Source organism: Aptenodytes patagonicus, chromosome 9 (assembly GCF_965638725.1).
Source record: "Aptenodytes patagonicus chromosome 9, bAptPat1.pri.cur, whole genome shotgun sequence".
Lineage (NCBI taxonomy): Eukaryota > Metazoa > Chordata > Aves > Sphenisciformes > Spheniscidae > Aptenodytes > Aptenodytes patagonicus.
The window spans coordinates 21496860-21523836 of record NC_134957.1 but is presented as its reverse complement, the minus strand read 5'-3'; the positions used below and the strand labels follow the sequence as shown (position 1 = coordinate 21523836).

Genomic DNA, 26977 nt, shown 5'->3' with positions numbered 1-26977 from the left:
AGAGGATCTGGGGTTTGTAGCTGTGAGAAGTGTTATCCTGTCTCCTTCAGTAAAAAGTTTATGTTTCTTTTAGAGGTGAAGGAGAGACTTGTGAACTTCTCAGCTAAAATTGCTAAGCCTTGCAACACTAGCTCCTAACCTATAAGCTAAGGATGGATGTGGGGAGATTGCTCACATACAGGCTGAACAAAGAAGTCTTGCTTATGTGGTGGTATTAAATATTCTGGGTGCATGCACTGTCTTTTTCTGGAACATCACGGACAAGGCCGGTGCCAGCAAGCATGGAGCGTTGCAAAGGTGTGAAGTACAGCAAAGTGATCAAAGCAAGCCCAAAGCGCAAGCTGATCTGTGTAGCCCTTCTGCAGTGTTAGCCATTGCATACCAGCAGTATTTCTTCCTTGAGTTTAAAAAGTTCAGCTAATTCAGGAAGGTGTTGCTGAAGCCTGGGCATCTGTATCAAGGAAGTCTATAGGCATGACCTGTTCTCATTGAGTTCTTGCTATTGAGCACTATAACAGAGAGGGTAATAGGCTGATTGCTATGACTCAGTACAGATACTGTGCCCTTTGCTACGACTCAAACCAGCCATTTCCATGTTAATATGAGAGGTCCAAAGTGAAGAGGGAAGGCTGAACCTGGTTAGATACACTCTGAGCAAGAGCAGGTTCTGAAGAATAGAAGCAGTTGAGAAAAACTGGCCACAAGTTCTCAGTATGAAAATATTTGAAAGGCACAATAAGGAAGAAAGATTGTGTCTGAAAACAGAAAACTAGCTGTTACTGCTCCAAAGCCTAATGGCTCTGCTAGCATCCAAGCTTTTCATTATTTTTATTGATGCAGTAATAATTCACCGCTATAGTTAACATGCCTTTGACATTGGCGGCTGCCTTCGAAATGAATTCCATCTAATTAAACTAAACAACAGAGAAATCAGAGACCACTTCAGTTAATGATTACATTTAACTGGGAATTTCTTTCCTCCCTCCCCACTGCCTGCCTCCCCAAATAATCTTAAATCTACAAGAAGGAGGTGTGAAGCAAAACAAAGAACTTGGGTGATATAGCGCATAGACCTAATGAGTAGCACTGGGGCTAGGGCTCGCAGGCTGCAGTGCGAGCAGCTACTAGACATCTGACAGCGGCAAGTCAGTCACTGGCTCCTTCTCCTGGGCCAACATAAAGTCTGTCATTAGTTCCTAGGAGAGCTGGTGGGGTCAGACCAAGAACTGCATCAAAGCATGCACAAACATGTCGTAATTTAACATATAGACAGGTGGAAAAGTCAGGAATGCACTGTTACGTGAGATGTTTCCCAGGGAATTTTCTTTATTAATTTGTGGGAGTGATCTTAGCACTTGCCTGCGTTCGGCACACTGTACAGTGTATTTTCAGTCAGGAGTGATGGGTGCATGGGATTCAGCTGGGTGGACTGCCTGTAACAAACTATTTGTAGGGAAAAAAAATCCCGTTTGTGTTCCTACACAAGTAAACTTTTGGTCTCTCTATAGATCTGGTGATTAAGGTGTTAAGTTTCAAAAAAACATATTTCATTACCTACCCAGCATCCATGAATGTGCCTAATTTACTCACCACCCTTTTCTCATAAGCCCCAATTACAGCATTAGCTGCTCCTTACATCAGCCCCCTGACATCTCACAACACATGTTTTTGCCTCTGGTCTGTATGACTTCTGAAACCCAGAAGGGGCTTTTGACACAGCTCTGTCACTGATACAAATATGCAGGAGAGTCTGCCTGGTGCAAGAGTTGCAACACATTTTCCAAGGGAAGCTTCTTTGTATGGGGAAATTGAACGTAACAAATTACAGGCTCCTCCGAAACAAAGCTCTGGGATCTATAAAGAACTGCACGACGGTTTATTAGGAGTCCCCTAGTCCCTATCTGGCTGTTGAATAGCGCTGTGCTTGGGTTTGCAAAGTAGAACGGCACCTTTATGGCTCGTTTATCCCTGTGATGGACAGTCTTTTGGTGGCAACAAGGTGGGGGGGGGGGGGGGGGGAGGTTGGTGTGTGTGTGTGTGTGAAAAAGGCATTGTCTGAGAACAATATTCTCCCTGCTCGTCTCCGCATTGTTACAGCAAGGGAAGACTGTAATCCAAGGTCTGTGCTCTGTCATTGCCTTGGGAGAACATGTTGGAAAAACACTCAAGCCTGCAAGAGGCTCAGGGTCTTGTGCATCGTTGGTACTTAATTCATGGCAGTGCAGGAGGGCTTGTGTGCCCCACTTAAATACGCTTCAGGCAGACAGATGATGAGTTAGAGGCAGTATCTGAAGCATGAGGAGCATATAATTAGCTAGATGTTTTGAACTACCTAGCATTAGAAATAACAAAGGAAGTCACTGCCTAAGTGGTAATAAAGGACGATCACAACCACAGAGATTTTATTCTCATGTGAGACCCCGCCACCTGTCTAGATTGTCATTTCTTTGCTATCGCAAACTCTGGGGGTCTTTTCAGAAGACACAGTGTCTTCTTGGTTAGTATAACAACAATGCCAAAAGCACAGCTTAATAGTCAAAATGGGGAGAAACGCAGCCTCCTGCTTTGTGAGCATCGAGATGTGTTTTGTGCAACATCGTACAGCGCTGGGCTGGCACCAGATGCAGCCACTCACTCCTCTCTGTGATGTTGTCGTCTTATGATCGAACCTGATTCTTTTCTTTTTTTTTTTTTTTAAAGGAATGTGATTGAATAGGAACACAACCCCACCTCTCCCGAGCAAAAAGCCCTCCCTTTTCGAGCCCTGTTAGCAACATATTACCTCACCTAAACTTAATGAAACATCTCTCATCCGCACACGGTAATAAATTACAGGAAATAGGGACATTTTATGTACAAAGATGACATAAAAGGCTATAGATAGCATGATTATTAGCCTATATTAGCACATCTTGTCCTTGTTACCACTAAGAATAGAAAATACGGAGACCAGATAAAATGAATTAAAAAGCTGGACAATTCTGTCCCAGAATAAATCCTGGAAAATACTAGAAAAAGAGTAGCCATAATAAAACAAAAGATTACTTTGAAGACAGAGCCTGCAAATTTCCAGCTAACCATGAACTATCTTTGTTTCAGCATGCTTGGGGTCAGGGGAAAACTTATCCGTAAAATGAAAAAATATCTAAGGTGCAGCGACGTTCCAAGGCCTTTAGTGTAGTTAAGAAATTTACAGGACTGGATTAAGTAAGCTCTTTAAAAAAATTAATTTCCAAACTTAAAGACAACATTAAAAATTGTTAGGGTTTAGTCTTTATTTTTACCCAAAATAGCTGCTCCTATATCACAGACTAACTCTTAAAATGGTGATGAAGAAAGGTGAAAACATGAACAAACAGCATTTTATGTTTCCAGATGGGGAAAAAACATAGCTTCAGGCATATATGAACTAGTCTGCCTATCCAAACTTCAGGAGACAATTTAATTTACTCTCACGTCAGCAATACGAGACTTAACACCTGAGTTGGTATCAGAGGGTCTCGGGAAACAGATCTAGCAAGCAGCCAGGGAATCTCTGCATTTTGGCAAGGCTTGGGCATAACATGCTGTGAGCCAGGTTCTGACGTCACTTATGCCACTTTTTCTCTAGCAGCTTCATTAGTGTCTGGATTTGTAACAGTCCCTAACTTTTGTCCCTTGTTTCTTTTAACTGGACGAGTGTCATTATTCAGCTGGCCCCAGGCTACATAAGCGTATGATAAAACCAAGATTCATTTGATAGTTGGTCATATCATAGAGATAAGGTGACGTAACATTTAAGTTGTGACTACAATGAACTTCTCAACCATTCTTACACAGATGAGAAGACATAACCAGGAGAGGGTGCAATTGCTCATGGCACAACGCTGGTGTTATTTCTCTAAACAACGGTAGGCACTCGCTAGCCCCTCTTCCTGCTGGATTCAGTAGTTCTTAGCTGGAGCAAGACACAGGAATTCAGGGCAAAGCAGACCTCAAGACTGCACTTCATTTAAATACAAGAGGTTCAAACACAAGCTAACTCTTCAACAGCATCCCTCTGGGACTTGGAGAATAAAGTCCACACTGAATGCACTCTTCCTTCATTTCATCATCAAGTGCCTCATCTTATTTCCTCCACCCGCATCAGAAAGGGAGGGTGGCTTAGAGGAGAGCGTGCTCTGTCTGGAATAAGTTGCCATAGGCCATTTAAATGCATATTTGCAAAATCCTTTCCTTCTGAAGACTTCTCTCTGGATTCCTCTTTTTTAATCCCCAACAAAAGAGAAGTTATTATGTAGCATCAACCACAAATGGTGACATCTTTTGACAATCTTTCTGGCTGTGCTGCATTTCCTAAACACATGGCTGAACAAAACAAGCTCTGATGCAGTCCTGCCACTGTCAAATGCACTAGATTTCAGTTTAGCTCTGAAAACCAATCCCTTGGGTCTACCTCCATTTTTAAACACATGGATAAGAAGCCAAATTAAAACTTGAAGAATCTAAAGCAGATATATCTGGATTAACGTATTTTGCTTTTGTTTATTGGTTGCAGAGAAAAAAGTTTGGTTATACAAGTATCACAAATCTAATTTTTCACATTATTTCAGTGGTAATGCATTATATCAAGCTATTTTTTATTCAAAGATACCTATTTCAGTGTTAATATGTACCATTTAGTAACCTTGTATCCGCATTTGACTTGCTACAAGGCACTAAAAGGTACTAATTTTCTCTGGTTTGCAGTATCAGTCTGAGGGGCAGAGACTTTATTTGGCTTTACAAGCATGTAAGTCACTGTGCAGATTTTAGACCAGAAGGAGCCTTTTCTTCAGCTGGATATTCTCTGACAGCTTTATTGAAATCACTGGAATACTTCAATAACAACAGCAGAGCTTGCCCAAAATTACATCTACAACCACGCGTGCTTTATGCCAGAGTTACGAACTTCCTCAAAACCAGTACAAAAGCCCTTAAAGTACGTTACTTTTTTGTTATCGGTTTGTGTTGATCATTATATTTCATTAACCAAATTACATCATTTCATTCAATGAATTGCTCTTTAGAGAAAAAACAACCTCCCTATTAATATAGATACTGTCATCACTCTGATACAGGACGTCTCTCAAGGCACCTCTGATTAAGATATTCAGTTATTGAAAGCAGCACCACTGCATCGCCTAAAATGAATGCTTAAATTTATAGAAGCACGTAACATTTTTTCCAGAGTCCCACATAAGGAAACAAATGCCCACGGGGTTCTGTCAATGAAAGAATTTGTTTATGGGTTTAGGCAAGGAGCAGGATTCAGTTGGTCATGCCAGTCACAACATGTATTTTTTTTCAAGACCCTTTTGCTGGTAACATGGCTGATCGGCAGTGTACCAACACTGACTCTGTCTCTCATTCTCTATTTATAGAGCTGCAGCTAGAAGTACCACAGGACTGTGATTTTGAACAAAATCACAGTCACTGCTAAAGCTCCTTTGACTGCTGAGCCTTGCACTAAATTGATGTAGTACCAAATCTTCTTTTTAGAATGACAGAAATTGGCTGTGCCTGTTACCGTGCTTGTGGATGGCATATGCACTTCCCCCATAGGGCTGCATGCAGAAAAACAATCTAGAAATAGGAAATCCTTACTCAATAAGTTACCCAAGCTTCCATTTCTATAAGTGTTTCATTTGAAGTTTTCTAATGAGGTTGCATGAGTTTGTTTTGTTTAGTAAAACATTGTTTTGGCAATTGGAAAATCTTTTCTAAGATACAGTTGTATCAGAAAGTTATGCAAGCTGAAAATAATGCAGATTAATATATTTACATGGTTATACTTACAATTTATTCCACCAGTCCAGGTGAGGTGTTAGTTTATGGAATGGAGATGGCTTGATAATGTGGCAATTCCACCTGTAACAGGTAAAAGTATTAGTTATTTTCAAACAAAAGTGGCGGTATTCTCAATGCCAGACAGGATGCGTAGTTAGACTGCCTCTGACCCAAGAAGCTTACAATTAGAGATTAACAAAATTAAGAAAGTAAAGGATTTTGTGGTTAGGCTTTGCTTTACTTTCTAGACACTCTCTTTTCAGTTCAGGTCTGAAGCACTGAAGAGTTATCTGGGGAGACTGCAGCTGTGAGCACCTGTAAAGGTGAACACTGAGGAGAGACCTGAACGTGAAGGAAGACTAGTGTCTGGTAGGGTTACCGGACCATAATCAGGACTGTCAATATAGAGGGGCAGAAAAGTGTAGGATGCAGAGATAGTAGCAGAAAACCACCCCCAAATAGTCATTAGACAGAGCCAGGCTCTTTCCTCAGAGTTCAAGATTTTGCACTTGACTGGCAAGTTCCTTTGCTGCAGAACAGCTTTTTTTCACGTAGTTGTCCTTTTTTATGTGCATAGATAGATGACATGCTGTAGAAACACTATAGCTTGCTTTGAAATCTTCCAGTGTTTAAACCTGGATATTAGCTGCCACAGTCCGTAAAAGGCAAAAGATGCATTCATATTAGTCTTTAGTTTGGTTGAGGAGCATGCTTTTGAGATGTAATCTCCTTAACCTCCCCATTTACTGCTCTTTGGTTCACATTGCTGAGCAGTCTCAGAGCACTTGAGCTGGATTGGTTTTACACAACACTAAACCAGAGGACATGCTCCAGGGGCACTCAGATACCAGGCTAGATTAAGTCGAAAGTAAAACTCCTAAAAGACCTACAACAAGGCCATCGGGTCTTCAGTGCCAGGTTGGGTTTTTTTTTTTTTTGCTCTGTAGTTCTGCTCCTCTTACACTGTACTAGTTACTAACATAAGCAGAGATTCCTGCTCTTCCTATACAGATCTTCTTTCCAGCAGTTCACTATTTACTAGACAACTTGTTTTTCCATTCAGAGAGCTTAGCTATACTGAACAGTGCTTTTATGTGAGCTAATCCTCCATTTTCTTCTCTAATGACTTAAGCTTGTTTCTCCCCCTGCCTTTTGAAATAAAGGAGATTTTTCACTCACTGCAGTATTGTTCAGAGAAGCGGTGGTACAGTAGTAAGCAGCCTACCTTTATGAGGATTAAGTCTAGAAAGATGGTAACAAGTATTCAATCACTTGTTGTTAATGATAGCATTAATTATTTAAGCTCACATTACCAGGAGGAAATACGGACAAGGCACATGCTCCTATGCGAGTAGTGACAATAAGGTTCTGAAGGACTCAACTTAACAGCTTGTGTCAGGTGATGAGGTTAATGGAAAAGAATTAGTTATTCAGGTCACTTAATGAGAATAACCTTGGAAGAGCTTAGCAGAACCCTTGGGGTAGAATAATTTATTCCTCTTCTGCTTCCATCACTGTAAGTTAACCCAAGACATAGAAGAAGCTGATCTAAACGTGAACTCAACCTGTCAGAATAGTGCAGGAGGAACATCAGCAATTACACTGCATTGTTGTAATCTCTGCTGCCCCTCCACTGATAATACATAGAATACAGCCTTCAGAGCAAAGGCTTGCTTTGCATAGCCCCATCTTTAAAACAAGACGCTTTGTTAAGATGCAGGCTATGAAAACACTGTGCAAGAAGACAACAAAAATATTCACCACAAGACATATAATTTTTAGCCAACGCATGGTCTTTGGATCAGCCAGGCATAGAAAAGAGAGAGGCCACAGCAGCCATCATTCACACTACTCCTGTTCTGTGTTTTGGTGGCTTGTTTTGCTGCTCAGCTATAATCAGAAATAAGCTTCAGCTTCTGTGATTTGACGCCTTACAGTGATCTGCTCCCAGACCCCAGGGAGCCTCTATGTCTCCGCACCACCATTTCGCTTCTTATCCCTTAATTAGAAGTGCTGCAAGCTGCCCAGGAAAACACGCCTTCCACACAGCGGCTGCCTGAGACCTGAAAGTAGCGCTCCATTTTTGGGGTGAGGACTTGTGATATCAGCCAGAATAAGGGATGGGAGATCACTTGATAGATACCCCTGAGTTGATCCCAAACCTTGGGACAACCATTTTGAGAATCCTAGATCCAGATTTTAGACAACCTCAGGAGTAGACAGAGGCAGACAAGATTAGCGCTATCCCCACCTGTAACATTACTACCTTGTCGGCAAGCGCCCATTTCATATTCTGAACAACATGAATACCTCATCTGCGTAAAGCTGAAAATCCTTTTCGCAGCCCTGAGTACAATAACTTCCATATAGAAAAACAAGATTAAACTTGACAGTAATAGGAGTGATGGAGGGGGAAAACGTTCTTGCTTTGAGGCAGAGGCTGTGAATACAGCAGCCAGTGACTGACTGAAAAAGGAGGGGAAGAAAGATAAATGCAGTTATCCAAGCATCAGGGCTTAAAAAAAAAATGCTTCTAAGAGAAAAAAGAAAAATGTGCACCTTTCTCTTGACATTTAACAAAGTACCTAAATGAGCTAAGCAAAGGAAAAGAAAGAAAGTCAAAGACCTTACAAAGAGAGCTGCTTTCAGCTGTTTGTTACTAGATATCTTAAAATACATTTATCCAACCTTGCTAAGAGACACCAAGCCCTCCATGACCCACAGCAAATCCTCACTACCATTCTCTCTTCTTCCCCATGAGCCATATTTATAGGCTCCCTCCTGGCTGCCTCTGTAGGGACCAGCTTTGTTAGCAAAGCCTCTTTACACCTGTGTATCTGTAGGCTGCCAGAGATTTAACTCCTCATGTGCCGCATCTGGGGTAGCAGACTTGTATTATTCCCAAAAATACCTCTAGCCACGCAGTGAGCCCTGCTCCAGTAAATGACCCTGCATCTCAGTGTGGTGCCGATCTTTGGGAGAGTGTTGTGTATTGTGAACAGGCTCTGTCCTGCTGTCGGCTGGGTTATGTAGAGGTTTATCAATCAACTACAGCCCAGGAGTCTTTAGCTCTTTAGTGCTATAGAGGCACTTAACTCCCAGGGAACTCAGATTCAGTGGTTAGAGGTACGCTGTCTTCACAACCAGTCTTAGGTATATCCTACAGAAGGATTTCTAACTGGTTACTTCATGCTACTTTATCGCAGCTTTACTTTTGGATTTTTACAGACTGAGTAATGTTTCCTGTCATTAGGACTCCTTGACAATAGTTTCTCTGGAACGCCTTTGACATTTGCAAGGGGAAGCAGGCCTACTGTTCACCAAAACCAGCAATCACCCCTTGAGCAGCAGGATGCCAACTGCCGGGGCAAGAGTGGTGGGCACATGAAGTACAGTATGCTTGAGTAATGATTAACACACAACAAAGAGAGCTGCCTGTGCTGCAAATGGAAACACACTGTGTGCTTAGGATGTAAGAGCATTTTGGTCTAATTTTGCACTCTGCATATAGTAATAAGACACAACAGGGTGTGCATTAAGCTCATCTTTTGAGAAGTGCAACAGTAGCTGAATAATGCACACCCTGGAGTGTCTTATTTGTAGTGGACTATGGCTCATTAATTTTACATTTAAATTTTTTCAAACCCATTAAAAAAAAAAAAAAAACAAATCTCTTCTGAGGGCAGTTATGTAATGTATCCTTCCACTGAAAACTATTTTCAAATGAAAACAGTAGGGAAAAGGTGGGGAAGAGCTTTGCTCAACTGCAGACCAGTGATTGGTTTGGTTTGTGTAGGGCCTGCTATAAGCAGGTTCTTGGCCTGCTAATGCAGATATATAATGCAAATAATGATAGTTATGGAAATCTGTTCAGTGTTCACTCTTTTCTAGACTTTCCTTTCTTTTTGTGTAATTACCCGGGCCTTTTGTCTTCCTTTTTTCCTACAAAAGTCTGCCTTTTGGTATATGAACCAATACCCATTTCAGAACAGGTTCACGTATAAAGCATTCAGATGGGGATGTGACTGACTTTTACACCAGACTGGGAACTGAATGGTCACAGGTTCCTGCTCGGGAGGCGGACAGGCATGATTTGGGGGAAGATGGTTTCGCCAGAATAGCTGTGTGTGTGTATGTGCATGGATACAATAGGATTTAAAGAACAGAGGGTGTTATAAAAACTCTGTTTTGTTATGACATCACTTCGAAAGTATGAAGGAGGGACATCTGATTTCTGCTGTTCCACATGAAATATGACTATGGTTTTTCCCTTTATATAGGTTCCAACCTTGATGATGGACACCCAGTTTTCAGAATTCACTCCCGATATCACCCCAATAATGCTGGCGGCTCACACCAACAACTATGAAATCATCAAACTGCTTGTCCAAAGACGGGTAACAATTCCACGCCCACACCAGATCAGATGCAACTGTGTGGAATGTGTCTCCAGTTCGGAGGTGGACAGCCTGAGGCATTCCAGGTCGAGGCTGAACATCTACAAAGCTTTAGCTAGCCCTTCGTTGATTGCCTTATCAAGTGAGGACCCCATCTTGACGGCCTTCCGACTGGGCTGGGAGCTGAAGGAGCTCAGCAAAGTGGAAAATGAGTTCAAGGCTGAATATGAAGAGCTTTCACAGCAGTGCAAGCGTTTTGCTAAGGACCTTTTGGATCAAGCACGGAGTTCCCGAGAATTGGAGATCATTCTCAATCACAGAGATGATCAAAGCGAAGAGCTGGATCCCCAAAAATGTCATGATTTGGCAAAGCTAAAGGTAGCAATAAAGTATCACCAGAAAGAGGTAAGAGTCATCTAAATGCGAAGGTGTGTGAAGGCTTCATGTATTGGGTAAAATGATTCATTTCTCTAGTCTCCATGGGTTTGTTCAGGGTTGCTAGCTGAGAGCCAGCAGGGGTAAGTTTGGATTGAGTGGAAAACCATGTGCAAATGGGTTAGTCACAAACCAGGAGGTTCAGTGCACCTTGGTGACAGCGTGAATCTGATGACAGTTGAGGGCAACAGGACTGGGACTTGCTGCAGTGGGTTATGGCTTCTATGGCACCGACACTTTCTGTTTCAAAGGTACTTGAATCCCATTTCATTGTAACCCATCCCCCTGCGAAGAACAGCTTTCAGAGATTTCCAGGTTTGTTAGCTCTGAAAGCTTTTCCCAGTAGCTGCTTTTATACAGGAACCAAAAGCTAGGCTCATGAAGGTCTCGACTGCAGGAAATAATATAATATACAATTCACTTCCTCCAGCCACCAAACACTTCCTTGCACCCATTCAACACTAACTAATAAGGGCCAGAGAAACGACAGCAGCAAAAGAGAGATCAAGAGCACTCTCACTGTCCCAGGTCTCCATGTTACCAGAAATTTTGTTAGGTGAAAATGCTCATGTGATGCTAGGAAGTGGATCATGTAATGCAAATACTTCTTCACACCTGAGACACCTCAGGTTGATTCTTCCTCCTTGACTCATCCGTGTTTTAGGAACTGAGAAGCAATTCCCAGAAATTCGAACTCCTGCCCATAGTACCAGAAAGGAAAGACATACTTCAGCTAAAGGGCACAGAGCCTTTCAGAAGCCCTGTAATCCAGAGATTTGTAAGTTGATTCAGTAAAGGCCACGAACTCAAGGAGAATGCTGACAACAGTTTCATTAGTTGGCTCTGGATTTCCTTTCTCTTTCCAAACCTGGACAGAATTTAGTAGATGATATATTACTGTTGGCCAGCGATGTTCCACGTTATCTGAAGGAGGAATTTAGCTTGCTTGGTTGAGGAACCAAATTGCAATGTCTATTACATTCTTCTGTGTCCGAAGGGTGACAGGAGTGGCAGAAAAGCCTGCCACATTACTCTTTTCACTGTCTTCCCCGCATTTGATGCTTTGTTTTATGCATTGACCCAGGTGAGGACAGCCTGGTATGATACATTCCACCTCCCTTAACGGCTGCTCATGTCATCCGAGGTAAAATAGTCAAGAAGTGAAAGATGCAGATTTTCCTTTCTTCCCTGTGGTCTGTTTCGCCTCCTGAGTACCAGCCCCTTGATGGAACAAGCTGGAGCTGAAGCCTCAAGCTTTCTGGGAGCTAGCCCGTAGTCACTTGCTGCTCTTACTGGGCTACTCCAGTGAAGTGTCGGGTTCACTGGCCTTCATGGCAGGTTGTGTTTTTCACTCTAGCTGACAGTGTTAGGTAACACCAGAAGTGCTTTAAGGACACGAACAAGTAGTGAAGAATTAGTCTGGAGAAGGGTAATGCAGTATATCAGGTCAAATGTTCCTTGAATCTAAGAAGGGCCAGAAACTCTACTCCTGGTTTTTTTACTGGCCTGATAGCCACAGACACTGCATCCACATACACGTTTCAGCAGCCAGGACACCACTGGCACTGCTGTGTGTAGATCACTGCTGATTTCGATGTCTTGTCACAGTTCAGGATCACTATTGACATCCAAGCACAAATCTGTAGCTACCCTTATCTTGTGTTCACATTAAGAAACTACAAGTCTGAAGGAGTTCGCTATATTTGAAATGTAGTGCTGAAGTCCTGAAGTGCTTTTATTTTAAAGTAACAAATTTTCAGCTTTGCTTGCTTGCTTGAAAGTTTTTATCTCTTTTTTTTGGGCATATTTGACTGAATTCCAAGCATATGGACAAATTCCATGTTTTGTGACATATTCATGACGGTTCCAGCATATAAATGCTAGCAAATGTGCTCTGTGTTGCCACCTAAAGTCAGGGCTGTTTCCAGGTAGAATACTGATGGACAGGGACAGAATGAATGAGTTTGGGAAACCAGCACTACTGAATCATCCTACCTGGTTATTCAGAAATACCTGATGCACCCTGCAGGATGGTGTTTGTATGCAACAAAATATTGCAGTGGTTTTCTTATCATGATAATTAGTCCAATACAAAACACTGAGCAAAATACAAACATCATTGCCAGCTTCTGAAAAAAATTAGTAGGAACATTTGTCAGGGAGACACTGAGAAATGCCTTTTAATCCTGATTGAAGAGTATCAGACTGAGAGAATTTTTGTGGGGGACAGGAAGGAAAATAGAAACGAGTCTGGGTTTGTGAAAGACAGTTCTGCAGAGAGAAACAGCAGACTTTTTAAAAGTAGATCTTCTTGTTCTGCTGAAGCTTTTTATGTCTTAACATTATATGGGATTGGATTGGATGGAGAAACTTTTTATATCATAACGTTGACAAAGTTACAAGTCAAATCTCTAGTAGCCTAAGATGAAAATCCAAAGTGGACCTTAGTTATTTTCTGGGGCTGTAAGTTGTTACCGCAGTTGTTAGTTCTTTATATTCAGCATAAAAAATGCGTACTCTCACATTGATTTTGGACTAATTGCTAGACAAATTTCCTGCAGCTTTTTCTTTTTGAATGAGATAAACCTCAACATTTCCCCCAAAATATGAAATGATTCCATTTCAGCTTAATCGGGAAGATACGTTCAAGATTCTTACTAGAGAAGTTGTTAAGAGGGGATTGGTAAAGAGATCATTGTCTTTGGATGGAGAGGCAGTACTATGTGTTTTGGGTAGGGAGTAGATCTTAAAGTTACTTTTTCTTTGTACCAGCGTAAGTGATCTGGGAATTCAAGAGTACTCTGCACCAGACACACTATTCAGTGTTATTCTCTCCAAGGCATTTCTGATGAACCCACTGTGCTTTTTTTTTTTCTCCCCATTGCACTCCCATACTGAAGAGTAGGTGCTAGTTCGTTCCAGGTACAGAAGAGTAACAGCATTCAAATTTCTAGTGCAGGTTGATGATCTCCAGCAGTGAACATACAGGACTGAAAAAAATCCCGATGGGAAAAGCTAGACATCTACGGGCAGTTCTTGTTCCAAACTAGGCCCTTGGAGGAAAGCTTTTTAAAGCTAGTTAGGCTGCTAAATATGCAGGTAAGTAGGCAATAAGTTTTTAAACAGAGTATAATCTGGTTAAGTGCCTAAATCCTGCTGGAGATTAGACACTTAATCTTGCTGAGGCATTTTGAAATTCCACTGTGGAATTAGCTGCATCTTTTGGCACCTAGCTACTGGAGAAAAATCTGATCTTGTACGTTAAGTTTTAGCAAACAGTTAGCAATCAGCCCTGCCATGGACACAAATCCCTGTTCCCTGCACTGAATCCAGTAAATATACTCATGGTATACACAACTTCATCTTTTGATCTGGCCTGAGTGCCTCAGTCTTCACAGTGAGCAATCTGGACGAGGGCTGGATTAGCGAGGGGAACCACTTCAGTTCAGTCCAACCTCCAGAGAAATACTGGCCTCATCACAAAGGCTCCACCTCAGTCTGTATCCCCAGGTAAATCCCACTGCCAGTGCCTTTCTGCCTTATGACACAGATATGGGTTTTGTCTTTACAAGGGTAGAAAAATCTCCCATTCTTTCTTTTTTTCAACGAAAAAGCCTGGGAGGTACAAGTTTTGATTTCTCCCAAACATTACATGTGTTAAGTATTTTATAAACTGACAAATGTGTCGCTCATGAGGAAGAAGACCTTCTTCCTTTGGAGGAGGGCCAAAACAACGGAGAAGAAATTTCTTGCTTTTCGTGTTTGTTTTTAATAAGCCCATATATCCTAGAAGGTAAATTACTGTTTACACACAAGGAAAAATTTGAATTATACAGGAAAGATTAAAATGTGCCCTAAGGTAGCTTTGTAGTATATTTTATGGTAGTAAATGTTAAAACCATGCTGTGCAATGTTCACAAGCTCCCTCTCCATCTCATCTTAAGTGTAGAATGGTTGTGTCCTCAGTTTCAAATTACAAAAGGGCCCTGACCATTTCTTTAGAAGAGAGGAAGGATTTAATAGTTGTGATCACTGTTTGCATGGCAGTCACAAAATATTAGGAAAAAATGAGGACAGCGCTAGTACACTGTGAAACATGATGAGTTAGATCCAGCACAGACACGTCAGTTTTCTCAGTCCACTTTTGAAAGAAATTATTTTCGTAGGATCACGGGAATTCATGGTCTAAGAGACAAATAGGCTTTTCATAAATGCTCTGTAGTATATGGCATTTGTCTTCATATTAATACTTTTCAAATTCTTTTATTCATGACTAATTTTGGAAGGAGAAAGGTGCTGAAGACTTAATGAGAAGAAAAGGCACAGCTCAGCTGTTGGGGATCAATCTTCACTATGCTGTTCTGGCACCAAATTAGCTCTGCATTTGTTAATTTGTTTGCATTTCTAAGAAAAGATGGGGAAAAGTCATCTCTTAGGATCTTGCCAGTCACGTAAAGCACAGTTGTATGTACAGTGTACCATCGCTGTATTGGAGAACCAGAGCATAGGCTGAATGCAAATATAATTTTTGCGTCCTTTAAGGTTTTTTTACATTACCGAAATAATGTAAAGCAACCGTAGCGTAGCAGTGAATCAGGTCTAAAAGGGCAGATTTCTCCTTGTATATAACATTCTGCTAAGCCACAAGAATACCAATATACATTCAGCCTATTCCTGCCTTCCTGCTCTCCATCGCAGGTCATTCACATCCTCAAAATGAAGTGAAACATCACAGTAGTGGGTTTTTAGTGCTTTGCATTTTTCTAGTACTGATAGTTGCAGATGTGCAGGTTTAGTTCATACGTCTGTAAGAAACACACATAATGCAAGGCACTCAGAAAAAAATGTATTTTACCTATGACTATATTGCTTAGCACTTTAACGGAATTAGATCAAAAGAGTGCATGAAATTTCCTCTCAGAAACCTTAACCTTAGTCTCTCTTACTCGCTGTACTCTAAATCAGCGACAGAAAAGGAGAGAAGTAGAATTATTTGCTTTTCTAATTTAAAAACAGTGCTCTTTGCTGTTTTCTCTTCAGGATGAAACTTTAAAAGTTTTAGTTCTTTTTTTCCAAGACATTTACATAGACAAGTACCTCCTGAGATACAGTACTGGAGTGAATGAATAATCATTCCTGCCATGCCACATATTTTTCAGCTGTGTCTTGACTCTTGTCAACTGTGTGGCTGCAGTTAGAAGCACAGCATCATTCTCCAGGGAGTGTGCATAAACCTGGTGAATTTCTAAGGGCACTTCAGTAAGTGTATAAAAAGAGCTTTTAAAAATATCAGAGATGCATGAAAAATGAAGTGCGAGGTCTGTGAAAATCAAAGCTCATCTACTGCACCTTGTTTACCTGTTCTGAAAGCCATTCAAGTATCTTGATGGATAGCCACAGATCTTTCTTTGCTTGCAGGCAGTGCTCAGTTATCCTCACGTGGTTTTGTCTGTTTTCTTGCCACACTACCTGGAGATATAATGATACAGAGCTGAGTATTTGTATTGTGCTCTTTAAAGGCACAATAAAAAGCTAGCTTTTCGGTGAGCCTGCACAACTCAGATTAATAAACAGGCTTTTACTTTCAGGTTTCTAGAATGAAATCATAGCATGTCATGAAAAGATCTTTATTAGGACTAGATGGAGGAAGTAGAGCTGCTCCTTGTGGAAGCTTTTTCCCTTTCTGGTGACCTGGAACATCCGTATCCCTTACGGTATTAGATGGTGAGGATGGTGCAGTTATGCTACTTCCAGATCTGTCCTACACCACAAACCTGAATGTAAGTGTAGGGATTTTTAAAGCACTGAACGTCCAAATGTCACCTTTCATTTTCCAAGAGCATTCATTCATTCATGCATTCTTGTATGCAGCAAAGTTACCATCTGATGTGTGAACAGTGGCCTGTGCTAAATGAAGCTGTTTTTTTCTCAGACTCAATCCCAGCAGGCAGATGACCACATTACAAAATCTTCCATTCATGTGGTACCAGCTGAGCTGTTATTAACAGTCTCAGCGGCTGGACTTCGGGGTGACAGGTGGGGAAACTTATCTGCATTTGCACCCTTAAAACAGTCTTTCCTGCTGATCGCTGGTGGGGCAGCAGGGTGAGTGGTGCATATCTTGGAGCCCCTACTCGATGGGTTTGTGCAGTTGCCAGATCTATTTGTTAAGTTTTGGAAATTTTAATGGAAATTTAACCTGTACAGCTGCATTGTGTTACAAAAATTAGGACAGTGGCATTTAGGTGTAACTTCTTTCCGAACTTGGAAGAAGAAGAAGAAGAAGAAGAAGAAGAAGAAGAAGAAGAAGAAGAAGAAGAAGAAGAAATATTCAGAGAACTGATGGTTCATCAGTTTGACAAAGTGGACTTGAATGTTTATTTGAGGAAACAGTATTATTTGGTATATTATTCACATAACACCAAAATGTTCCAACTTGATGAAGGTTAGCCACATATTGCAGCTGTCACAGAACAGAACTGCAGAAGACTATCTTTTGACAGCAAAATCATCTCTGACTAATCTTGTCATGTACAAATTTGAAAAAAACAACATAAGACCAGTATGTCAGTCAAGGACAAGGACTCTTCTTGTGTTAGTGTAATGTGTAGCAGGCAGTAAATGCCCAGATCATTCTTTAAGTCATTTTTGGTGCCTCGTGCCTCTGACTTAAATGATCTCTTAGACAAAGACAGGAAATATGTTGAAAGCTAAAGGGATTGCCACTGTTTTAAGAACATTCAAGAATGATTTAGTGAGTTCATCAGTTCCCTTAACTTCATGTATCCCATCAGTCTTCTTGCCAGCAAGAGAAGAGGCTTGGGAAGCCAAAGTACAGGACATGATTGATTTGCTTTCTATAGACAACAGAAACTGGAAAGGAGAAGTGACGCCTTGTATATTGTATAAGCCAAGTGTTCAGTCTTACCACGTCTGAAGGTCTAGAGTGCCTTTCAGAATCACCTTTACGTCAGTAGTGAAGAGTATATCATGTTATTTCATTCTTCACTTTGAATGATACCCTGAAATAATAAACTCTGTGGAAAAAATATTGCTATGGATTCTCCCTTTTGGATGTAGAAGTGGTCATTGTTATTTATCTAATTTCTGTGAATTTCAGCTTTACTTGTGTCGCTTACTGAAGAGTGTTATGAAACTCTATAGAGAAAAGAACTGAGATTCCACTCCCCTTACACCCCTTTGTATGCATCAGATCCATCATCATCTAGATGAGCCATTTAGGTGTCTCATGATTGAGAACAGAGTTACCTCATAGTTCTTCACTCCAGGAAAAGTGAGACGGATAGATGGGTTAATCATAACCTCCCCAAACTGAGATCTTGTGCAGAATGGCATTTAAAAGCTGTGACTGCAGTTTTTGTGTTCTTATTCTTTCTCTACAAACCCCAGCTGGCTGAGTAAACATCCTTCAGCAAAGAATATGTCCTCCTCACCCTACAATGGTGATATTACTCAGAAGCAGAGGTAGCCTTTAGAGGTTCCCAAGAATGTGAGAAGTGTTTATAGTATGCTGGTCTGTTCTTTCCTGGATATTGGAGTAAATTTACTGATTCAGGAGAAGGTAAGGTAGAAAGAGAAAAGAAACCAAAATTAAATAGTTTCAGCATAGATACTTCTCAGGTCAGAAAGGAAACAAATGAAAAATTTTTTTAGAACTTTTTATTAACACTAATAGGGTAAAGTAGGTATGTATTTAAAAATACTTGTGAATTACTTTTAAAATTCTTGCGTTTGCTTTACTTATCACTTATTTAATGTAAATGTTAGAAATTCACTAGGGAGAATAAACGCAGCCTTTTATTTAAAAGCCAATACCTTCTCCACTTCAGCTAAAGCCTATGAGAGCTCCTGGTATTCATTTGCAAGTTCCGTAACTCTTGCAAGTGCTGCCTGCAAGAGGACTCAGGAAACTCTGCAAGATTTGTCTCTGAACAGTTTTTAGCCTGAGTGTTTTTTCAGTGCTTCTGTAGGATGTGTTTGATATCCCCTGTTCAGCTCTTGGAAACCAGTTAGTGTGTTGTGAATTAACTCACTGTCTTTCTTAGGTATATCGCTTATATTCAGCACTTGCTTGTACTGCAGCACTCTGCCTTTGGAAACCCAGTCTATGCCTACTTAATCTTTGTAACAGAACTGTATCCTGGAATGTTTGCTGAAATACTTCCTACAGGAATTTATTTATCAGCTGTAGTCTTCTGTCTGCTAAAATAAATGCTGAAAGGTTTTCCTTGCGTCTGGACTCTTGCTCAGGGTCTGACCCAGACAAACCGTGTTCTGGTGGGGTGTTTGCTAACAGAGGTTGGCCTCCAGAAGCACCGGTCAGCAGTTTGCCTTTATTCAATGCAGAATTTATGCCTGCACTTAAATCCTGCTGACACAGGCCATAAATACAAACCTATAGCTAAACACGTTTAAGCGCTCTGAGTAGAGATGGATTTAATTTCAAGCTTAAATACTTTGTTAATTGCTTCTTCCATGGGCAGGTACCCAGGATTTGCAAGCTTCTCCCTTTGTCCTAGAATATGCAGGACCTCTTTTATTTAAATATTTAAACCAATCTAACATAAATTTGTGAAAACTATGAATTTTGATGGAACTGTAGCAGGCTTTTAGAGGTTATTCAGTCTTGCCTTTTGCCAGCATTCACATCAGTGGTGAATTTCCAATTGCTACTGCTTAAGCTGCGTTCATGTCTGCTACCATCAAGAGATGTGTTATGGATAGGAGACCTTTAGTTAAGATCCATGTGTCATCATCACTTAAAATATTTTAAGAACAGATTAGACAAAATTCTGTATAATTTGAGGCCATATGTTCATCTGTGGAGGATCTGGAGTTTGTTTTATTCACCAGCTGAGGCATTGAGCAATTTGGGTAGCACCTGGTTTTCTTGAAGGACTCTTCCAGCTCAGCTAGTGATCTTCTTAATGGCAGGAATGACTGCCATTTGGATTTGCATCAGTGCTTCACTGTTAGTAGTAACAGGCATGCGAGCAGCAGCTGTGTTTTTGATAGGATATTCATCCTGTATTTTCCTGAGAAAAAACTCTCTTGGAAGTCCCTGATGAGGAATGTTGAGTTGTAGTCCCTTTCCCTGAGTTACACAGTCTCCCCACCAACTTCTTTGTCTCATTTCTTCCTTTTTTTCCTGTTGTAGAAAGTGCTTAATTAACAGGATGAACAACCATTAGGTGTTTACCCTCTGCAGCTCACAATTCAGCAGCAGAATGTAAATAACTTTGCAGTCATTAACAAGACTGATCTTTAAAAAGAAATGTGCTACAAAAGAGGATTTTCTTATTCATCTCATTGTTTGCAACACCGCAAACTTGAGGAGGCTGGTATTTCTTATGTAGACTATCTGATCTCATAGGGCTTACTGGCTCTCTGCAGCAGACATCAAATTAGGCCACAGATAGTTTCTCTCTTCTGTCTTGGGCTAATTTAGAAATGTAGGGTTTTGAGTATTGCCCACTGGAATTTCCTTTAAGAGCAATCGAACTGACACAACAACCGCATTTCCTTTCTTCCTTGGAAGATCCTGTCCTTGGTACGAAATGGAGGCAGAGTGGTTTGTCTGTTGCACTGGAAGTGTGTTGTGCTACTTGGTTTGAGCAGGAGCATCTGCAGGATTTGGTGAGTGCGGGAAGAAGATGGATTTTAGAAGTTCATTTCTTTGCATGCCATTTCGTGTTCCTGAAGTCAAAGTTAGAGTAAAGAGGATCACTTCATTGCACAGTGTGATCCATGTGCCTGTTGACATTGTGCCAAGTGTTACAGCATGTTTGGGCTATTGGACAGTGCGTATTAAGCTTTGTGGGTTAAGATATTAAGATTGGCATTGATTGATAAACCCAAGCCTGTGGTAGGACTGACAGTGTAGGAGTTTCCTACATCTTCATGGGAGGAAAGAAATTCTAGCCAATTGATTCTGAAAATTCAAGTACGAAAGGCTGTGTTCTCCCCAGCGCATCTGCAGTTGTGTTGATGTGCATGGAGTAGATACTTCTGTGCCTGGGTAGGTCACCCCTGCTAGCACCTTGGGATGAAGAGGGGCATAGACCTGCTGCTCCCAGCCCTGCCTGGCCACGCTGTGCTCGCCAGCACTGGGGGGAGACGTGTCTTCAGAGACATCTCCCTTCAATCTGCCAGAGAGAGGGTGCAAGGCAGTACCTCTGCAGGATGGGACAGGGCTTTCTACTGAGTGGAGAATGGCAATGGCATATATCCTTTTCATGATAGAATTGGATTCACAGGAAATCTACGTTCTTTACAGATCTAGCTAAAATATATACTTATGCTACTACATCAGACACTGCAGTTGCCCGATTGTCACACAGACTGCAAAATCTAGCTCAGTTCATGCGAAAAGCTGCCTTTCCAAAGTCAAAATAGCTTTAATTGTAGAGGGCAGCAGCATACAATAATACCCCCAAACACAGTAACCTTGCAGGTATTCAACTGCCATGTTTTATATGCTGTGGGATACAGTGCTGTTGGTGAGATCTAACCTACTGAAATGAGTGTCAGACGGGGAACTAAAGTTAATTTCATGGCTCCCATGTCACATTTGGCTCTCAGTGGTAACCTCATTGGGAGCTGATGTAGCTGACTGATAGAAGAACTCGGTCCTGCTTATTAACACAGGGCTCTGCAGTAACAAATTAGTGCTTATTCATCTATGAAGAGCATTCACTATCACCATCCGCAGCAAGAGTACAGAAAAGAACTCCAACAAACTCCAAACAGAAAAGCCTGTTGGCAGCCCTCACGATAATCAGAATAAATGCAGAGAGATACTGTGCTCAGCCCCTAGATGTCTATCAGGGAGCTATTTCAGTTGCTCCCTGAGGCATTCACATCTCAGCCCATCTGTGTCTGATCCTAAATTACTTATGACTGTGAGAGATAAGGGATTTCCCCATAGATAAGGGGGGGGGGTATGGAACATAATTTCTGTGTTCGATATTTATATTAATGGCACCGCATGCAGAAAACATTTAATTCCCAAGAAGTAGAATTTAGGTGACATAAAAATATCAGTAAAGATTAGCTATTAAGAAAAAGACACTCCATCCAGCAGCTGCTTTTTTCCCTTAAAAATCTTCCCCTTGGTAGAGGATCAGGTGACAATGAGTATGATGAACATTGAAAATGAAATTCTCTAATAGCACAATCCAGCTGCAAGCCAAATGTTACACAAAGACCCTGGCAAGACTGAAAGAAGAAAGAGAGAACATAAAAGACTTTGTATTGCAGTAGTTTCTACCCTCAAAGTGCTTCCCAACCATGACTGAAGTTGCTGATCTCACTTCTTGGAAAGGCAAAGATACTTATCCCTATTTTCAGAAGCCGGGAGACTGAGCATCTTGCCCACCGGTGACACAGTGGCATTGTCCTCACAAGAAGGTACTCTGAGTTGCATCTTCTCTCCTAGTCATTAAGTGAACTGTATCTTCAGATAGGGACAGGTTCTGCTCAACAGGTAGTGGAGAAGGAGCTTGCTCTTTGGTTTACCTCCCCCAGAAATGCATCTACAGGCTTTGTCTACAGGTGGGGACAATCCTGGACAATGTTATGCCAGCACTACCACAGGCTTCATAGCATTGAATGTTTAGTTCACACATTAGCTGAATTGAGTATAAATGCCGCCTTTTGGAAGCATTTCTTTTCATTAATGCAGCTGTCAGAACATTCTCCATCATGTCTGTGGGATGATGCCTTGTGCTGCCATTTGTAATAGAGACTGGAGACTCCTGTAACGCAGCAGTCCTTGCAAAAATGCTTGATACCGTGCTTGTTACGTATTGGAGAAATACTGTGTTTGCAAGTCATATGCTCATCTTCTTAGACAAATAGCTTCTGGTACAGTACATTTGCCTCTGATTCTGGACCATCTACAAAACTGGGACAATACGCAGTTTTTTAATTGATTACAGTCTCTCCTTTTCATTGTGCAGAAACTTTAACTGATACCAAATCCTGTCACATACAGTATGTTCATGTGAAATGATAAAAGACTATGATATATACATGCGCTGTTTCTATCTATGGCAAATGAAAGTCTTTGCAAAAAGGTGAAAAAACAAACTTGCAACCCTACTTATGTGGAAATTGAACTTGTACGCAGGAAAGGCCTTGGCATAAGTACTGTTGGAGAAGTCAACTTGCTTTTCCAGATCTCAGTTCTGTCTATTTGCAAAGTAGAAAAAAGATTGTTTCCTTAACTTTATGAAGAAATTTGAAATTATGGATGATAACAAAAGTTACAAATATTGCAGTTTCAGGCTACTTCACACCTAAACGTGCTAAAGCTGAGCTTTTTCGTGTTTTTATATTTTATGTGCATTGATTTAGCAGTATGAATCCTAGACAGTCTTTAATGAGTTCAGCATTCAATGGTTTAGTCTAGTCAATGAATTTGATGGTTTACTCTAGGTAACAACACCTGGAAGCAAAGATGAGGCTGACATTCACAGGACTACTTGGGGAAATAGCTAGTTTCTGTATTCTTTTAAGTTAACACAAAGTTACTGAAAAGCAATTGGTTCTTTAGGCAGCACACCAAGGGCTTAGTTGACTTCTTCGTTATAATTCAGAATTTCAGTGTTTCTGCACACTGGAAATTTTGTTTTTCAGCCAGCTGTAGTCCTTGCACTACTTGAGATCTAAGCTGCAGTATTTACTAATTTTAAATCTGTGATTAATAAGTTGGACTAATATGAGTTAGTAAAAGCCTACATTGGTAAGTGCTTAGCCTTACCTTTAACAAAGACAGCATTTGATGGTTGGTGACATTAGGGAGAGTTTCTTTCTGTGTTGTGCTTAAATTTCCCTTAGGCCATTTTCAGTGAGGGTGGGATGGGCTTGATCGGAAAATGTAATGGCTTTTTCCGTTTCCGTTCCCTTTTGCCAAGCTGGTCTTTAAAGCTGCTCTTCCGTGATGTGTGAATTTCTCTCCATTTGAAGAACTAACATCAGATACAACACAGAAAGCAGATTTTAGAAATGAGCTATTAGGCAGAGAAGACGCACTTTTGAGATGCTTGCAAGTTGCACAGCAACCAGAGGAACATAAAGTCATTTGATTTCTCAAATGACTCTGACTTTGCCTCAAGGGAAAAACAGTTTTATTCTCCCCTTAGAGCTTTCTATCATATGTGATAAAAAGAAAATGTGTTTATACATTTTCTCCCTCAAAAAAAAAAAAAAAAAAAAAAAAGTTGTACCTCACCTCTGAGAAACAGCAGCATCTATTACCATGTAAATTACCGCAGAACACATCTGGTCACAGCTCCTGTTTGTAATCTTAAATGAGAAAATATAGCAGTGTAACCTTCCGTTTCTTCTAGCTTTTAGACATAATGCGCTGACTCTTCTGAAATCATAGTTTAAAAACCAACCAACCAAACGACAATCAATGCTTGATGTTTTTTCAGTTTCTGTAGAATTGTTTCTTTCATCACTGTCCCCAGACTTGGAATTTTACAATAACATTTTCTGATTGTTACGGGCAACAGGCCTTGGCTTTTTCTGGAGATCATCACCAGATCAACTATTGTCCAGTTTCTGCTGCATGCATGCATAGGTTGATTCCAAATCAAATGCGTTTCTGATTTTCTTTTCTGGTGCCCTCTGGAGCATGGTGTCACTTGTATGTTAGATGCAGCAGTCATGTTTATTATAGTAATAATACATAAACATCCAGCTTCATAAATGCCAGATATTCCTCTTGGAGATCTTATTTTCAATACTAATTTTGGTCGGTCCATATATTTGAACTACCCAGTCCAAAAATGGTCTGATTCTGGTATAAACAGCCTGTTATAGCATATAAAACATATTCACAAAATCTAAAAATACCTACAGAAATGAATGACTTTATCAGACTGAGCAACTAATTTTTTCTTTCGCTTGACCTTGGTTTAGTCATTTTGAACATGGCAGTGACAGTGCTCTGCTTGTATAGAGCGCTCCGAGAACTGCACATGAAAAGTCCTCCCAATATTGGGCTGTTTTGGCGGTATGGGTATGTGCTAAAGCTTTTATTAAGAATTGTCTCTTTCACGCCGAATCTGATCTCCTGGTGACTAAGACCTACGGGGAGTCCTAGGTATCTTTAGATATGATGAGAAGAGCCTTGTAACTGTCTCATAAATGCACATGTGATGGCTGATTCAGTATTAGCTCAGGCCATGTCTACACTGAGTGCAGTAGTGTCTACATAGGGGCTTCTGCCAGGGTCAAAAAATCATACCAATTTGGGGTGGCAAAACAGTAAGACTCTTGTATTCAGAAGCCAGTCCCTTTGCTACCATGGCAAAGTCCTTCCAAGAGCTCGTTTAAATTGTAGTGGTGAAAGAGTGCTTTGCCTGATAAAATTTTCTTTGAGGGGGAAGAAGAGTGTGGTGGCACTACATCCCTCCCAGAGATCCAAGTGTAATAAACAGTACTGTCATCTTCAGGTCACTCACCGCTTTAAGTCTCCTTTATAAGAGGTCTTTTCTCCTTGATAAAGGCTGCTAGTGCTATTGTGTCCACTGGAAGTGTGATTCTTTCTGATATAGCTGTGTGCAATCATAGATGTAGTTATATTGCTACAGGAGTATGTTTATCGATAACTGTATCCATGCTAGGACAGTTTTTTGGGTTTAATTACAGCAAAGTAAGTATAACAAGCATCCTCAGAACAATAGTTGAGATTTTTCTTTTGAACTTGCAGAGCCCAGTGAGAAATCTGAATTTCGTAGATCAGAAGTATAACTTTGTTAAGATGGATTAGAAATCAAATATATAAAGAAAAACACAGTTGGTCTTGCAGACATCTCTAATTAGCTATGGGTCTGAAAAGTTTTGAAAACCATGGGGCTGTCCAGGTATAATCAGGAACATAAAGTCTTCTGGCATAGACCAGAAATATCGTGGCTTGCGTTTGAAATTCCAAAGGCTGTTAGGTGTTAGAACAATCTGAAGTAGTTGCAACCTGTGCATGTCTGGTATGGAGTCAGAGATGCAATAAATCACCATCATAATGCTATTTTTTACAGAGTGAAAGTAAACTTTCAAGTGTCACTTTTGGTACCGTGATCAAAGATTTCTTTTTGCCTCTGCTTAATCTCTTACATTTTACAACTGCTCTCTTCCTTCATAGCGACGCACGTTTACAAGTGTGCTGTCCTGCTTCCCAACAGATGTCACCTGGCTGAACTTTACATTACTGCATGCTGTCTCATGCCCAGCCCATCCCACACACACATATGCTGGCCTCCTTGCACAAAACCATGTGCAGCACCCCACACACTCCTGGAGATGTTCTCTCTGCCTCTCTCTCTCTCTCCCTCTCTCACATACACGCACACTCAGAGCTTTACACCTTTTCCCTCCTGTTTCATCTTTTAGTCACTTCTTAAAGATGCTGACAGTGAGTTGTTTGAGACAGTTGAAACCTGAAAAATTCTGAAAAGAAAGGTGCTGAAAGAGAAACATACTGGAAGAGAAAAAGCTCGTAGTAATTTTTGTTGTATCACTTTTGCACGAGGCTTCATGTGTGGTGAGTGACTGATCTACATAAGGATGCTTCAAATAGAAAAAAACTCATAGAAGAAATCTTAAATCCTATGTAGAAAAATAAGAGCAAAATCTCCCTCCTTTCCTCCCTCTGTCTCCAAATTATGCTTTTCCACCCCACAGCCAGCCCCAAACTTAATATGAGGGTCTGTGTGGGCTCTAACACATATGTGAGGGGGAGTGCACATGAAGTACCCGTCAGTAATAATCTTTCTTTTTCTTTCCTCCTCAGTTTGTTGCTCAGCCAAACTGCCAGCAGCTACTAGCAACGCTTTGGTATGATGGTTTTCCAGGATGGAGGCGGAAACACTGGGCAGTAAAACTCTTGACCTGTGTCACCATTGGACTGCTATTTCCTGTGCTATCCGTGGCATATCTGATTGCACCGAAGAGCAGGCTGGGACTGTTCATTAAAAAGCCATTTATAAAGTTTATCTGCCACACTGGCTCTTACCTAACCTTCCTCTTCATGCTCCTGCTGGCGTCGCAGCACATCGTCAGGACTGACCTTCACGTGCAGGGACCACCTCCCACCATCGTGGAGTGGATGATCCTGCCCTGGGTTCTAGGTAAATCAGAAACACAAAAATGCCTGAGCCAGTTGCCTGACTCACACCCATGGCAACTGTGTGGAGACTCATTCCTGATCTCAGCATCATCAGCATGTAAAGAGATTTGGCAGCCAGCTTCACTAACTGTGTAAAACAGCTGGGCTCCTTCTGGAACAACAGATCCTGTTGGCCTAGGGC

At 41.0% G+C, this 26977-nt stretch overlaps 1 protein-coding gene across 2 annotated transcripts in view; it reads left to right on the top strand.

Moving 5' to 3' along the window:
- Positions 1-26977, top strand: part of TRPC5 (transient receptor potential cation channel subfamily C member 5) — a 104533-nt gene that overhangs the window by 37206 nt on the left and 40350 nt on the right. For both annotated transcript variants that reach the window (XR_012996105.1, XM_076347405.1), the window contains exons 3-4: positions 10089-10610; positions 26461-26797. Coding sequence is in view for 1 of the 2 variants with exons in the window: in XM_076347405.1 (XP_076203520.1) it covers positions 10089-10610; positions 26461-26797 (859 nt within the window). In the remaining variant the exon portion in view is untranslated. The remainder of the gene's footprint in view (positions 1-10088; positions 10611-26460; positions 26798-26977) is intronic.